A 16,674-nucleotide genomic window follows, 5' to 3' on the forward strand; every position below is an offset into this window, starting at 1 on the left:
ACTGGTGTGACTTTGCAGGGCCAGGAGCTGGCTCTGATGATCCTTGTGGATCCCTTCCAATTAAGCATATTCTGTGAGTCTGTGATTCCATACTTGCTATAGAGACAAAGAAAATAAAACATCAACTTTACAATGATCACAGCCATGAAAGGCTGAAAATTTTAGCAGGACTTTTAATACATAGATAAAAAAATTAACATACCTTCTCCATACAACAGAACCCATGAAACAAAAATATTTGTCAACGTAATTTTAACTCACTTCTCCTAAGAAGCTGTTTCCTAGGTGAACCAAATGTAAAAACGCCATGAAGTGTTATTATTTTTTAACCTTACTGTCGGCTGAATATGTAGTCAGTAAAAACATGGAGGTTATGGTACCCAGAAATTACTGCAGTTACTAGAGATCAGTTACCTTCTGGAAAACACAAATCTTCATCTACATATCCCATTCTGTCAGAATTCAGACATAAATCTCTACATCTTAGAAACCAAATGCATATCTGCTAACCAGACACGCTCAAGGACTCAGGCACTATTAATTCTGTTTCCCTGAGATCTCCTCAACAGGAAAATGGACCATATAGTTGAATATTTTCCACAGAGTATATTTAGACTACATAACTACATTTTCCATAAGTTCCAGAAAATCTTCCAGAAAAAACAAAAACATCCCAGTGCACATTTTTGGCAAATTTGACTGAGCTCAGACTGTACAACTGAACCTAAAAAGCTGAATTGCTTTTACATATATTAATAGTATATTGATTAATATTTTATAAGCCTTTTAAACACTTATCAGTATTTACTACTGTTTCCCTCTAAAATCTGATGAGAGGACATCTCTAATAATTTCTTCAACATACTTACAAAAATTAACTTCATAGCTACTACTCTGTGTTAAACTGCCTATAACTTTATTGTTTGTAAAAGACTGTCTAGAGGCAATACTACCTGAACTTTTGTTCATTCTGAAAATTCAAAAGAAATAAATTTTTTTAAATACTGGACTTCAGCATCCACTGTGGTTTCTGATGGTGATTCATAATCATTGTATACAACCCTGTATATTCAGCCTGCTAGAAGAGAAAATTACAGTAGGAAATGCACTAAATTACCCTCTTTAGTTGATGTATTTATCACAGCTCCAAAGTATAGTGGTCTATCTTGTTCAATTTCATTATCTTGCATATAAGTGCAATAGAATCTGACAGGACCATAAATACTTGTATTGTGACTATATGTCAAGTCCTCAAATGCACCAGCATACCATTTCATCCTCTTTATTCAAATATTGTTAGAAAAATCTCTGATATGTAGAAGACACGTTTGCTTTGCACTTATCCAAAGCACAGTATAACAGAGAAATTCCTAAACAGGAAAAGCCCAAAGAAAATATAATAACAGCCATCACCACAAACAGGCCACAGGAAGTCTTTGTGGACCATCTCCTCTGTCATATATGTTCTTATTAAATTCCTGTTTTCAATGACAGTGACTTTGAGCTGTTCATTTCTGTGTCTGACAGGCTTACTGCAATTGTGATAGGCTTGTAGCTGTCCCTGTGCCAGGGCACACACCCCTGGCTGCCCCAGCAGAGACTGCTGTAACCTGGGCTCCTTTCTTGCTCTGTAAGTTTTGCTGCTCAAGTCCATCTAAGCTTCCCTGCCTGGAAATGCTGAGGAAAGGAGACTGGTCACCCCACCTTGATTAGGTGGCTTGACACTGTACAATGCCCATTTCTGCTCAGGTGTCTCTCAGCCATACTCAGAGATTAATTATTTTGCATGTAGCATCTTAAGAGCTGGTTAACTCCTCGGGAAAAATACCACAGGTTTCCATAAGGAGGTGCAGGGAGGAAGCCATTAGTAGAATACAGCAAGTTTTCATGATCCTATAACACCCAAGACTATGTTAGCTAAATTCCAACTCTACCACCAGACTTTCTTGCAAGGAGAAAACCTTGGGAAAATAATAGTGAAGAGTAATTCTTCTCCTCTAGCACAAATCCTTGATAATTGTTCTTCATTAATAAGGTCATTTACACACATACTAGAGTCCAATTATCAGGCATAATTAACCATAATAAACTACAGGCATGAGATACTCATTGATTTTCTCATGAATAATAGGAATATTGTTAGAAAAGAAAAAAATATATTCAAGTATATATCTTATTATTGGTCATGAAGTCATGAAGACATTACTTTTCTCTTACAGCTGTATTTCAGATAAAATAATTAATATATAAAATAAAACTAAGGGTGGTCTGACCTTCAATGATAGAGTTCTCAGAATCTCAGAAACTTGCCTTTAATTTCTTCCACCAATCCCTGATCATGAGGCTTTCCTCTGTTAGACATCTAGAAATCTAGTTTATGGTGATGGAGAGAAAACTGGAAATACTTGAGATTTTACAAAAATAAGTACATTGGTACATACCTACAATGCTGCAGTATGTAACACTCTACCTTCCCTCAAAGTATTTTTTTTTTGCACTGTGATTAAAAGAAGAGCAAAAATAAAATCTTTGCTTTCAGAATGATTAAAGGTAGTGAGTCAGCCATGAGTCATGAGCAGAGAGAAGGTAAAGGCCTGTTAGATCTGAGATCACAAATGCTGCTACGTGAGGCAAAAGAGTAATGCCATTATCTTCAAATAACAGGCTCACGACCTCAATGCAGACAGACAGCAGCAAAAGACATGATCACACTCAGTAAGTTAGTAAGCTATTCTTTGATCTAAAAATTGTAGTTCAATTGTCTTACTGTATTTTTCTTTCCTGGCAAACATCTATAATTGTAATTTATGTGCTGATAAGTACTTACATTCAAGGATTGTGGAAAAAATGTAAGTAGCAGAAAACACCGCAAATTCCATCGTGTTTAAAATGTTCCATGATTTTCTTTATTAATTTAATCTCTTTTTAATCAAACATTGCTATTACTGGGCTGTCTGTCTCTGCCATATTAAAATCAGCAGGTTAGAAAATGAGCCACAAAAACTGCAGTGGTACATCCTGGAGCAAAGAGACAGTGACAGCTAAAGCATGGTGCTGAAGGGACAAAAAGTAACTACAAGGAATTAATAATAAGGAAGCAGAAGAGGGAGTAGAAACTGGGAAAAGGACAGTGCCATATTACTGGAATATAAATAGAAAATGAATCATTAGAGGTAACTAGGCAAATACAAGTGAAATAAATAGTAACAATGTATGAGTGGTGTATTTTGTTTTTTGAATATTAGAAGATATATATCAGCCTGTTGACTGATAGGAACAGTAAAAAAAGTAGGCACCTTTAGGTAAGTATTGGCTCTCATCAAACAAAAAATAAAAAATAAAAGTTAAAATAAAGTACAATAAAAATAAAATAAAACAATAGAGTAAAATGTTGTGGATATGGAATATACTGCTATGTACCTCCACACATAACAAAGCTCAAGAAAGGAGAGGATATTTTAGAAAGATGAATAAACAGTAGAGTGAGAAAGAGAAAAATGGGGAGAAAGAATAAAGGAAGAAGCAGTAAAAATATAGCAAGGGGTGGGGTGGAGAGAATTCATTTTGTATCGGTTTTCTGTGCCAAACCATAAACACAAGGACACTCAGCAGTTCATTCTTACTCAATGTTTCCACATTTTTCTGCTGTTTTCCATAGGTGGGGCAAAAAAGACAAAGAATGGAGCCAAGCTTTCCATTGGCCTTGATATTAAAATGGAAGTGCTTCTCTAACATGAGAGACATCTTATTTTTGCTTTATGTTGTGGTTTGTACCTGAGTTTCAAATGTGGCATTTTAATACTTGTTTTCTCTATAGAAAGAGAAAATCCTGAAGTCCACAGTACATCTCTTGTTTGCTTTGCCCTATCTGCTGGGGCAGGAAGGCACCAGGGCACACGGTGGTGAGGTCTGTGTGTGCTGAGAGTTACTGCAGGTCAGGTCCCTCAGAGAGGCAGCTTGTGGCCTGCTTTGTTTGAATTCCAAACTGAATTGCTGCTCACACAGCAGCAGGGAACCAGGAAACCCATCAAAACTCTGCCTCATAGGCACTGTATATGCCTGTGCCGGAAACAGAGGTTTTATGGAAAAAGGGTAGACCAAGAATAGTTTTTTCCCATTCAGCATTAGCAATCCCAAGTGCTTAAAAACCATGAGTCAAGCCTCTTGTAATCGCTGGGTGTTTTAAAAGGGAAAATGTATTAAAATATTGCTGATTAAAATCTTGTTTACCTTTTAGATTTTGAACTTTCTATAGGTCTTGTTTTCAGCAGGCAAAAATATTTCTTCATTCACACAATTTCAGGAGCCAGAGTTTTAAGAAAAACTTCCACTAAGAGCAACACTGTTGACATAATAGGCAATGCTTTGAGTATTCTCTGAGAGTTACTATTGTTCTTGATCAACTACATTGCTAAGACTTTGCTTTTTTGGTCACAAATTAAAGAGCAAATAAGAAAAATCCAAACAACTCTTACCTTTAGTGCCATGCAGTTTATCACACTGCATAGATTCCTGAAAGCTCACATGCATTTGGCTGCAAAAAGTTTTAAAATAACTGATCAATTACCTCCTTTAGGTAATGGTTTAAGTAACGTCCTTAATCCCACAAATCTGAGAGAAAACTGAAGACAACAAAAACAAGAGAAAGTGCCCTGGGTCCTTTATATCTGGTAAATATAGGTTACAGCTGTAACTGTCAGCATTTATCCAATAAAGTGCTCTGATTTTATTATCCTGGAAAGGATATGATGTTAGCCACTCTCAGGAATAAGCAATCGTGTAACTCTGTTACTTTTAATCAATGCATCTCACCAATGCTTGAGTTGCAGTAAATATTCCTGTTTTCATACTCTGCCCTGATTCTGAGGTCAGCAGCAAGTTTTTCGGTGACTTGAATGGTGCAGGGTCAGGTCTCAAGTGACACAGGCTTCAGCTGCTTACTTCTGGGTTTTCAGTAACTTGATATTGCTGTGTACATAGTCCAGGAAAGGCCATGTGTAGGGCTGTGACATTACAACAGCTGGTAGGAGCAGGGGAATCGCTTTTTAACAGTCTTGATGAAAAAAAGTTCTGTTTATCCACATTTTTCTCCTAAGGTGTATCACTGGGGAGTTTAATAACAAACAAGACCAAAAGGAAGTCTTATGCAATAGTGCAAATTATAAATGTTATTTATAAAGTTTCTTGCTTGGACATGTGAGGCTAGGCTGTTAGTCTCTAGAATATTTTTCTTTCTAGAGACCTGAAATGTCAAAGGAAAGAAAGTTACTCATACAATATCTATGTATTCTTCATCAATATTTTGTTCACTACTGTCCGCACATAATTCACCTTATTTCACTTGATCCCATACGATTGTTCAAACCACACGACATGGTCAAATTCTAAAGAAATAAGTAATGGAATATTTAAAAACTGAGGGGAGAAGGCTGGCTTATTAAAATATCATGATGGCAATGAGCATTGCTTTCAGTTTGCTTTAAATTAATTGAATTAAATGCATGATACATATTAACTGCACATAATTCAGTGGCCAATCAGTCTTCAAAGTCTCCTGATTACTCCCACCCAGATACCTTTGGGGATTATTATTTTACTCTGCAGTGGATATAAAGACAACATAAACTAGATCCAGTAGTGATGTTAGGTACCAAAAATACGATATAATTTGTATTTTAAAAAAATTGTGACAAGCAAGTTGACAAGGATATAGTTACCTACCACACAGCTACTGAAAGAACGGTGCAAAGGTGCTTCTAAGAGCTTGTCCCTGAAACTCTCTTCTCCAAGAATGGCAAATCCCCGTTTTCAGTCTGTGGCCAAAGGATTGCTTATAGGTGATGTTATTGTAAAGCACGTGAGTCTTGGCACAGCCACCACGAGCCTGTTCAAGCCTTCAGGAGCTGTTCTCAGACCCTCCTGATCAGTAGGCAATGGAAGAATGCTGTTCCTCTCCTGCACTTTGCTTTCTAACAACCTATACACAATGGCAAGTCCCTGGAAGCAGAACATATGGGATCTAAAAACCCTTGAAAAAGTGGAAATTTATTTGGCCTCTGCTTTCATCACTAGGCTGTCCTCATCAGACGTGCTGTATACTTGCCCTTGAAATCACATTCCCTTCCTCTTGTAAATACATGACATTCATTAGGACAGCTTTAAAATTAATTTAATTTTACCGAATTCTTCACAGTTGCTCCTCCAAAACTACCAGTTTTCAAATGCAGAAAATGTTATTTTTTATCCTGTTCCTGTCTCTTTGAAGGATTTATTTTGATAAGGAAGCTAACTTCCAATATGATTCCTTGTTATGTCATATTAAACTGACCATGTCAGCATTACAGATTTGGAAAATATAGGCACACTAGCTCAAAGGGCCACATAAGAAGTTTGTAGATCTTCTTGTACTTCTGCAATCAGATTCTGTTATTTTTTAAATTATATATTAAATAACCTATCAGTAAGGTTCCTTGCAATTCAAGCATTTTGATGACTCTATTTTACAATTTAGATGATATAATCGCTAGATATTGCAACAATTTTATATAAATAACATTACTGTGTTTCTGAAAATTTATTGGAAACATCTCATTCCATAGACAGTGGCATCTGTTACATCTAGAGATTGAAAATAAGGATTAATTAAAAGTAGGCTGTCTAAATCTGAGATGTCTGAATGAAATGGGTAAAAAAAGAGATCACAAACTTAAACTAGTTTTTAAATCTAGGTATTATTACTAGTTTGAATCATCTAAGACAAACTCCATTTTTTAGCTACTTGACTTTAAGCACTTTGAAAAGGCTTGGAGCCAAAAGAAAAGTTGGATGAGTGTGAGGAAAGAAAAACAACCTAGACCCAGTATTTTTGCCAGTCCTGCTGTTTGGAGACTCCCTCTACCATTTGTATTTAATTTTCCTATCTTAGTACACACCAGTCTTTCCAACAGCTTCTGAAAGACAAGACATGCATCTCCCCTGACATCACCCTGCAAGAAATTACCAGAAATTAAGGGCTCAGCCTTGCAAATATTTTGTCACGTGAGTGTCAGTGGGATACCCACGTGTACATCCTTTTTTGATCACCATCTAAAGCTGGCAACACAGGTGTATTCTGTAAATAACTCAGCCGAAACTGCATGTCTGCATTATACAACACATATATCAGCCAATTTTATTGAAGATGTTTCAACTCATACTATGTTGAGTTATTTTATCATGCTGTTTTTAATCATTTTCTTGCCTCAACTACTCATCCTCATGTAGCTGTATGTTATGAACACTGAATTGGGCATGACATGGAGATTCTAGTGTAATTCAATCATTACAGAAAAAATTACATTCACATATGTTTATCTTTAGCCTCAATAAGAAAACAGTCAATCACTTTATACCAGGTTACATCAGATATGATTTTAATTAGACCTCTTTTGACAAACATTTTTCATGTATTATTACAACCAAAATCATTGCAAAAATGAAATTAGTTTTACATTATTTCTAAGAATTTTTAATCCTATGAATGTAAAAATCTGTGCTGTGAATGCATATTTGATTTAAAATTGATTTGATTTTTTTTGAGAAGGAATTGAGTATTCCTTTAAAAAAATCAAATAAAAATTAATATAGCCCCTTAGGAATCTTTCAAACCTCCATACAAAAATCACAAATCTCTCATATCATAAGTGAACTGATTGCAATTCAGTGTGATTCATGGTTGATTAATTCCAAGGAACTTAGAAGGTTATTCTAAAGTGCTGTTTCCATATTTAAGGTGATAGGTCTGCTCTTTCAGTGGTGTTTATCTTTCAGTGAAGTGATCCGCTTCATAATTTGGATTCCCCAGAATGCAGCACAGAGGGAAAACAAGACCTATAACACAGAATTTACAATAAGAATGAGAAACATTTTATGAGGTTGGGGTTTTGGTTTTTTTGTTTGTTTGAGTTTTTGTTCTTTTTTCCTAGTTCTATTCATCTGTAAATGAATGGGTGAAAACAGAGAAGTTGAGAAAAAAAAACCCAAGAGTTCTAGGTATACCGATAAATCCACTTCAGAAAAATATGCTTTCTTTTTTGTACTACTCTTTATCGTGGATATTCCTGTTGAACTTTGACAAATGATCTGAAGAATGCTGACACTAAGTTGCATGATAGGATATAAATAACCTTAAACTAGATCTCTAGGAAAAGACGTGTTCTAACTGCAATACAGCACATAAGTACTTATTCTCCTACCTGCTGTTAGGATGAGCTATAAGGGAAATTGAAAACAACTTAAAAGTGCAATACTCTTTATCTTGTCCTTAGTTCTTTGCAATTTTACTTTTTCTATTTGGTGACTTTATTGGGAGATCCAATTTTTTTTTTTCAAAAGTTTATGTGCTGAAAACTGCACTAGGATGAGTAGGAAAGATTTCAGAGTAAAGTCTAAATTAGGTAATAGTTCTGTTTAGAACCCACAATGGAGCAAGATAAAAAGTGTATGCACACGTGCACATGTGATATTTTGTATTTAAAATTTTCTGAAAGAAACCTTTGTCTTTCACATAGAAAAATTTCTCTAACTTGGAAAATTGCAAATTAAGGCAGTTTTTATTGGTTACTGAAGTGAATTTCTTTTCTGTGAGTAAAACAAAAAAATTTGTTTATACTGAAAGATATTTTAATAATGTCATTTTTTGCTTGTTAAAAGAAACAGAAAATTTTGACAGGAACTTTTTGAGTCAGGTTGTAATAATTATTTTTTCAGGTCAATCTGCAATCTAAAGGTGCTGATTAGGAGAGCTCTAATTTTGACATTAACATAATTTAACATTCAACATTTAATAATGCATGGCCCAAAGGTCTACTTCTGTCTTTACCTACATAGTCACTCACTAAAATACATGGGATCAGAATGTCCAACATAAATAATAAATTACCATAATACCCAAAGGTACTAATTTTTCACTTAATACGTTAGGTGTATATGTTATGCATGCATAGCAGCACAAGATGAAAATAGCACAACATAAGAGTAAGTAAAACTCAAATAAAATAAAATTAAAATCCCCCAATTTTCATTCAATTTTTATGAATTTCAATCATTTTCATTGAATACTTTAATTCTATTTGAGCACGGGCAGGCTGTTTACTGTGTTTAAAACCTCTGATGATGCTGTTGGCACTGTACTTGTAGTCCTAGTTGTAGGAAAGACTCAAAGTGCTCACCAAAAGATTGTTTTGTAAGAGTTTCCAACTTCAGGTATTAAAGATTTAACTTCTTTTAATTTTCTTGCATTATCACAAACACCTTGTAAAGCTGTATAGCTCTATTTTTACAGTTATGGAAAGTCTTTTAAAGCAATACTGCTTAAAACTGCAGTCACACACTGCATGTTTTGTGAGATTTTTCTATGCTGAGATGCTCTGCAGAAGCAATCTAATTACAAATAACTATCTGTATTTCTGATCTGGCTGTTATGCAACTGAGTGTAAATCGTGATGTACATAAAAGGATGACTTGTATACAACATGCTCTTATACTGTGGAAAAATTCTTTGCCGTGCTATCTCCAGAAACAGAACTTATCCACTTGTCATAATTAGTACTTCTTTGACACATTAATAAACTTCTTTCATTCCTCACCTCACAAAGATTATTCCTATTCCTGGAAGATGCATTAAATATAGAACTATTTCATTTTCAGAAGAAGCACATTTAAGCACATTTAATGACTGAGGTGCAGGGCATTCGTAGGGGATTAATGACTGTTGGGAGATGATGATGATCACTTGAAGAAGCACACAGCCATGGGCCATTAAGCCCCAGGAAATGTCCTCAGCTAAAGATGGTTATTACTATTATAGTCTGAAAATGAACAAAAATATCTCGGGTGAACTTCTCTTTTTTAAATTAAGTGATGCAGTTTCTTCTTTCTTAATTAAATTCTTTACTGTGAACTTCCTAAAGCATGCAATCAATGCTTGTGGGGGAGTATTTTGAATTGCAGTTATTATATCCAGAATGGAAAATCACATACTGCATACTGTGGATCTGCAAAACTAGTTTGGCTTCACAATTCTATAAAAGTATTGATTCACTGCCTATCAATGTCAAGACTGCCAGTACTTGATGGAAATAACGCATTCAGGAAACAATAATGCTGCAAGGTTCTGGGAGGTGGAGGGGGTAAGAAAAACCCAAACATCAGGATAAAAAATTAAGGGGCCACAGCCTTGCTTGCATGACAGCAATTCTGGCTGTCTGCATTGCTGTAATGCTGAGCTGCCCTGAACAGAGCCAGCTGTATGGGGCTACCAAGCAGAAACTTGCTGTGTAGATTGGATTTCAGTTTCTTTTGATTGCTGCTACATATTTTGGAGTTACAAGGCTTGATCCACTTGAATGAATCGTGCAATCAGGTGATGTCAGGAATGGAAAGCTGAGACAATACGTGCCAGAACTTTGAGCAGACAATAGTGTGGGCAGCAGGAAGCAGCAAAAGAGCATTCCACCAGGCAAGCTGACCTACAGTTGACCAGAATTTTTCTAATGCCCTTGGGAAAACATATTTCCTGAATCCTATGTGAAGATATTTTGTCTTTTCTACTCAACCCTCTCACATGCTAATGGATTAGGTTTTTTCTTGCTTGTTTGGTTTTGGGTTATTTCACTTTCTAAATTATTTTCACAGAAATTCTCATTCCTTCTCATACTATCCAAACCCACTATTATATGTCCTTTGATAAAAATATTCATATATTGGTTTCATAATTCAGCTGGTTCTGAAACAATGAGAGAATTTTGTATTATACCTTTTTATTTTTACACTGAACAAAGTTCCCCTACCAACAATACGACGTAAGAACAACAGTTTCATTTCTGTCTTAAAATGAAAAATTATTGTGGACAGTAGTTATATATGAAAGAAATCTAAAAGCAGGATTTCTCACAACTCTATATTTAGCCAAGTTAAATGCAAACCTTTTGCCATCTTAATATAAACACTTGTTACATTTACCTGTTCAAGTAATTACAGATTAATTATACACTGTCCTTTAGACTGCTGGATGGGTAGAAATATTTACATTACCTCCTTTCATACAGTCTATTTCCATACAGCCCATACTATCTCCCTGAGTTGCAGAAATGCAAATAACATTATGCACAAGAACAAAGATGGCTTAACTAATGGATTGACTCAGTCTGCTCTTCACAGGAAATTCCCACTGGAGCAATCGTAGTTTATTACCCTGTAAAGTACTTTAAAATCATTAGCTAAATTCAGGCACCCACTTCTGTATGATTAGCTTTGTTGCTGAACACTAATGTTGTTTTCTGCCATTTTCTCTTTTGTAATGTCTTTGTACATCTGAGATGCCTAGACATGATGTCTTTCTTTCCTCCTGCAGATTTCATCTGGATAGAATTAGAAGGCTTTAGACATTGGTCTAAAAATGTAGACAAATGTCCAAAGATAGTTCTGCTTTAAGGAGGGGGAAGAGTCTCAAACCACACCACCTCAGATCCTTTCCAAAAATCATTCAATGATTGTCTGACATTTCTCAGATTCTGCCCAGACATGTTCACGCCGAATTTTGCTGCAGAGACAATCTGCAACTGTTATTCACAGCTTCTGGGGTGCAACATCATGTGAATGGGCATACTTATTATATTGAATTCTCTGAACACCTCTGTGCTGGATAATGTATTCTTAGCCCTGGGGAAGGCTCAGGAAGATCAGCACATCCATATACTTCACTAAGTTTGCTGTTCACACCATATAGTGGACCTGGTACTGGCAAATATGATAAACAATTAGTCTTTTCAAAGTGATGCTGAGCATTATCAATGTGATGTTTGTTTGTGACTACAAAACAAACATGATTAAGGCTCTGTGTCCTTTATATACAAATTTGGACATGGCTTCTTCACAGGTACTAGACAACTTCATACCATCAATAGTAATGAGAATGCAATTTTTAGACTTTGTCTGAGAAGGCTGTGTCTGGGTAATGTCACGGCCCTCTCCAATTAAAGACGGAGATCATAAATTGATACAAAGGCTGAAAAATTGTTAATATATGTTATAATATATTATAATATATAATATATTGTTAATAGATGGTATAACAAAATGATTGAACAAACTACTCCAGATTTCACAAGTACCCAAATTTTTCACCAATACCATATTTTTTTCCCCATTTCTCAAGAGATGACTGTTACAGGTGCTGAAATATAGACAGGAGATAGAAAATTTACGTCTCATAAGTGGGGGAAGAGGTTTACTATTTCTGGAAGTCAGGATTTGGATAACAAATGCATGGATCTTCATTCTCAGTACAATGTTTGGAGACAAGCAGTCTGAGGCTAGTAGAGAAATGCCATAACATTAGCAGCAAATCCAGAAATCACTAATGTACAGTGCACAGACCAAGAAGACTGCACTTTAAAAAAAGCTGCCATAAAAATAGATGGAAGGAGAAGCTAGGAAACAGGAAGGTTCCTCCTCTGTGTGATGACTCCCTTAAACTTGGAAATATATGCAGAAGAAAGTGAGAAGCCGATTTTTCTTTTTTTTTGATGAAGGAACTGTGGATACGGCGTAATAGGAGCAGCTACAATAATAGTGGCTTCAAAGCTTTTGTTCAGTATTTCTGTAAAAGTAGCAGATGTTTGGAAATTCTCCATAAGGGTTTGTGACACACCTTTGGACTCCTGGTGCAGCAGGTCTCACAGATCCAGCACATCCCTGACCTAGAACAAGGTGTGCACCTGATGTCCCTGCTCATTGCAGGGAAGGTGGAACCAGACTATTTCCAGAGGTCCCTTCCAAACCTAACTATTCTAGGAGTCTGTGATTAAGACTCTGTTGGCACATACAGGATTTAGCCAAGTATCTTCAACACCCTCAAAGCATATTGATAGTTCACTCACAGTAGTTTGTTCTTTTATGACATATTCATTGGTTTTATACTTCACCATTAACAAATAATGAGAAAACAATAGGGAAGAGATATATACACCTCCTTTTTATTCTGTTAAATGTTTTAAACATTCCTTCTTTTATTAAAATATGGTCTGAGACTCTAAAGCTAGATAATGCATGAAAACATAGGCTGCAAAAGCCCAAATACCTTTAAAGGCTTATATTACCTACCCGGGAAAGACAAAGAAAGATTTGGAGAAAGAATATCTATTTCTCTCAGTTGCTTTCACAGCTGGACACATCCCCAGTATAAAATCAAGTGCACTGCAGAGATGCCTGAGCTAGCAAGCACATAAGCTGCTAAATCTCAACACAGCACCAGCTTGACTCTGTCTTTCCTGGCATTGCACACAAGCTAGTAAGTCACATTCCTCAGTTAAATACGTGGGGATTTCTGCATAGGCAGTGTTATTGCAGTTATATTTAGACCTAAAATGGCTTATGTGCAAGCAGCATGTTATCTGGCATCATGTCCTTCACTCACGAGAAGCCAGTCCACTGCCTCTCAAATCACTTGTGTAGATAAATGTATCCTATTGAACTGTTACCTGCGAAATACCTTCTCTCTTGAGTCACAGAATAATTCACAACCTAAGCACTAGGATTAGGCAGATTTTATCTCATTCCCCAAAAGACAAAAATAGTTACTGAAGCGGGAAGCATTCCTGTCAGTCATATGAACAGGAATTCCAAAATATGCTAATAATTATTAAATCTTCACCTCGTGATGAGCTAATGCAAGCTGGAGACACAATCAACATCATGCTCATTAACATGTATATAAACTCTTTATCTTTTCAGTATAAAATTTGTCATATAGTATTTTATTGAAACATCTGAGAATACTTTCCACAGTGTTACTTAATTCCATCTATAAATTTCTAGATCATCCTAAAATGTTTATCTATCTCAAGCTGGCCCCAAAGTAAAACCATGTTAAAGAGAAAAATACTTTTTATAATTTAAAAACGTTTAAAAATAACTTCTGCACTAAGTCTGTTTCATAATTTTGCAATTAATTTCCAAAAGAAGAAAATTAGTGCTTAGAATATATCTATCATCATCTGAGCTTAAAAATTTCATAAAACCTGTAACCAAAATTTACAATTTACAATTCTAGAGCACTACAATATTTTAGAGTTTCTTTCATACTTTAGTTTTATTTATGACACAACAGTTCTGAAAAACAAACTCAAAGATCAACAGTTTCAGAAGACCTTAATTCTGAATGTCACTTTCTGTATTTTAAATGTTATTAATTTTTTCAGCCTCAATTTAACTCCAAATTTGAGAAACAAGAGCCATGGAAATTTTCTCAATTATTATATGATAAATCGACAATTAAAAATAAGGCATTCAGAAAAGTTAACAAAATTGATGGTAAAACGAAACAGAAAATTTAGACAACCAGTAAAAGTACCAGTATAATCTGTTGCAGGCTAACAGGCCAAATGATATTGAGAGAGTTATTAAGAGTAGTTAATTGAAGAAATTAAATATTTGAGAAAGTTGCGTCTCAGTTTGGCTAAAGTTGCTGAGTTTATCAGCTTAAACATTTAAACGGGAGTTGTATCCATTTAGATGAAACATCCCATTTACTTTTACACCTGCCAACAGCTGTAGCATAACTGCATGTACCCTGCTGCATCACTTCTAGCTCAAACACAACTTGGAAGGGTAAACAGACATTCACTTCAAAAGATTTAATTTATATGTAAAGAACAGTTTAATCTTCCTTATTAAAAAAATGAAGCTCATTTTACTTTAACTGATAGATTACTGTACAGATCCTATATTTTATAAAATTTATATCGTTCTCTTAGGTTTAAAGAATTGAATGTTTTTAAATTCAGTATTTTAAGTGAGAAAGGCTGTACATACATATAAGAGTAAGAGCATGCTTCTTCCATGGTCATGGCTGTAAGAAATGTTTAGGTACCATACTGCTTAATCCTGCTTTGAAGAAAATTTAGCTTAAAAGATGGGACATTCATTTAAAGGAGCAATACAGATGGGAGCTCTCCTTTATGCCTTCATACTTGTTTGAAAATACAGAAAAATTACAGCTACAGGAACAAAAAACAAACGTAGTTTGTACATGGAAGAAAAATTGCTAAACATAACATTTCAGAATTTGGACAAGATAGTCCCTGGGCGTTTAATATTTTACGAAGAGGCATCTACAGACATATTTCAATCTCTTCAATCCTTTAAATTTTATTTCCGTTTAATGCAATACTGTAGTGCAGCGATTCAGGGTCCAATCTCTCCATCATTAGCAGACATAAAATATTCTTTGTTTCTATATGGCTGCCTTCATTTCAGAGTGTAGCTGTAGTGCATAATCACCCTGGCAAGTTGTGAAGAGAACCAGAGTGCTCTGTCAGCCTAAAGAGCTCTGACAAAGGTGCTGCAAAGTGATCTCTACTCACTGGTATACTAAATATCCTCTTGAGAGAAAGCTGACTAGCTATGAGCTCCAAAATGGAAAATTTTCCATTGTATGTGGGGAAAAAATATTAAAAAAAGTAATCCCAGCCTTTAAGTATAACCCACAGACATTAGATCACTGATGGGAAAAACTTTGCTGCAGATGTTGAAAAGATGTGATGGGGAAAAGCTGGCTACTGTGACTAATGGCAAACGTGAAAAAAAGGATTAAGAATGTGCAGAGAGGGATAAAACAATTGAGTGACAAGCAGAAGGGATTTCCAGTACAGTGAAGAAACACCAGAAAAGTATTCAAGACAGTGGAAGATCAAGGCTAAAAGTCACTCTAGATGAAGATTGCTCTTAAAGCCAACATGTCGTAAGGAGAAATGAATCCTTTAATTGAAAAATGGAGAACACAGAAGGCTGTTCTCAGCATTAAAAAAATCAAATCAAGTCAACAAATTTCTGAATTAAGGAAATGGGTCAACATTCATTGATACCATAAAGGAAAAAGCTTGCCATAGAAGACACATGTCTATGTTAAAGATGGAACACAGCCATCCTGCTGGTCAGCCCTCTTTTGAGGCCAAAGGCAGTAAACTATCACTGTTTCTAAGTTTTTAATTTCAAGGAGAAGAAAAGTATGCTGAAGTTGATCCAGCCCTCTGTCCATTCCTTTACATGGAAAAGTAGATGTCCTGGCTGTTGGTTTCTCTCTGTCCCGCTCTCAAGATGCTTCCTGTGGTGTGGTTTGCTGCTTCTATCCTTGCCTGGGGAAACTCCCATTTATTTAAAAAACTCATAATCTTTCAATTATATAAAATAAATTATTATTGGCATTAGCCACAGATGTATTTCAAATGAACTAGATCATTCATATTTCCACTTATTATATAAATCCAATATAGTTGTATTGTTTGATTAGGTTAGAGAAAAAACAATGATATGGAAGTAATCTATGTGACTTTTTACTAGGTAAACTAGGGGACTGTGATCCAAATGAAACTTGTGCAGAGAAAGTACAGAGCTGAGTTGGAGAACAAACACCCAGAAAGGAAGAATCACTGACTATATGACAAAATGAAAGAGAAACCAGAATTTTGATGAAAAAGCAGGCACTTACATTATAACATTTCTAAAATATAAAAGAAAACCAAAACAACTCTCTTTTCCTGGAAAATGTGAGATTCATAATAGTTTTTTAAAAAACCTGGATATGCTGAGGAAAACATGTGGTTAAGTAGAGATGGGAGATACTAGAGAGAAATC

At 35.3% G+C, this 16,674-nt stretch overlaps 1 protein-coding gene across 2 annotated transcripts in view; it reads right to left on the bottom strand.

The window, feature by feature from the left end:
• Positions 1-7,395: 7,395 nt before the first annotated feature.
• The window catches only part of AGMO (alkylglycerol monooxygenase), a 186,660-nt gene continuing 177,381 nt past the window's right edge, over positions 7,396-16,674 (bottom strand). For both annotated transcript variants that reach the window (XM_014893618.2, XM_088162450.1), the window contains one exon: positions 7,396-7,869. In XM_014893618.2, coding sequence (XP_014749104.1) covers positions 7,789-7,869 — 81 coding nt within the window. In that variant the 3' untranslated portion in view covers positions 7,396-7,788. The remainder of the gene's footprint in view (positions 7,870-16,674) is intronic.

Source organism: Sturnus vulgaris, chromosome 1 (assembly GCF_052056855.1).
Source record: "Sturnus vulgaris isolate bStuVul1 chromosome 1, bStuVul1.hap1, whole genome shotgun sequence".
Lineage (NCBI taxonomy): Eukaryota > Metazoa > Chordata > Aves > Passeriformes > Sturnidae > Sturnus > Sturnus vulgaris.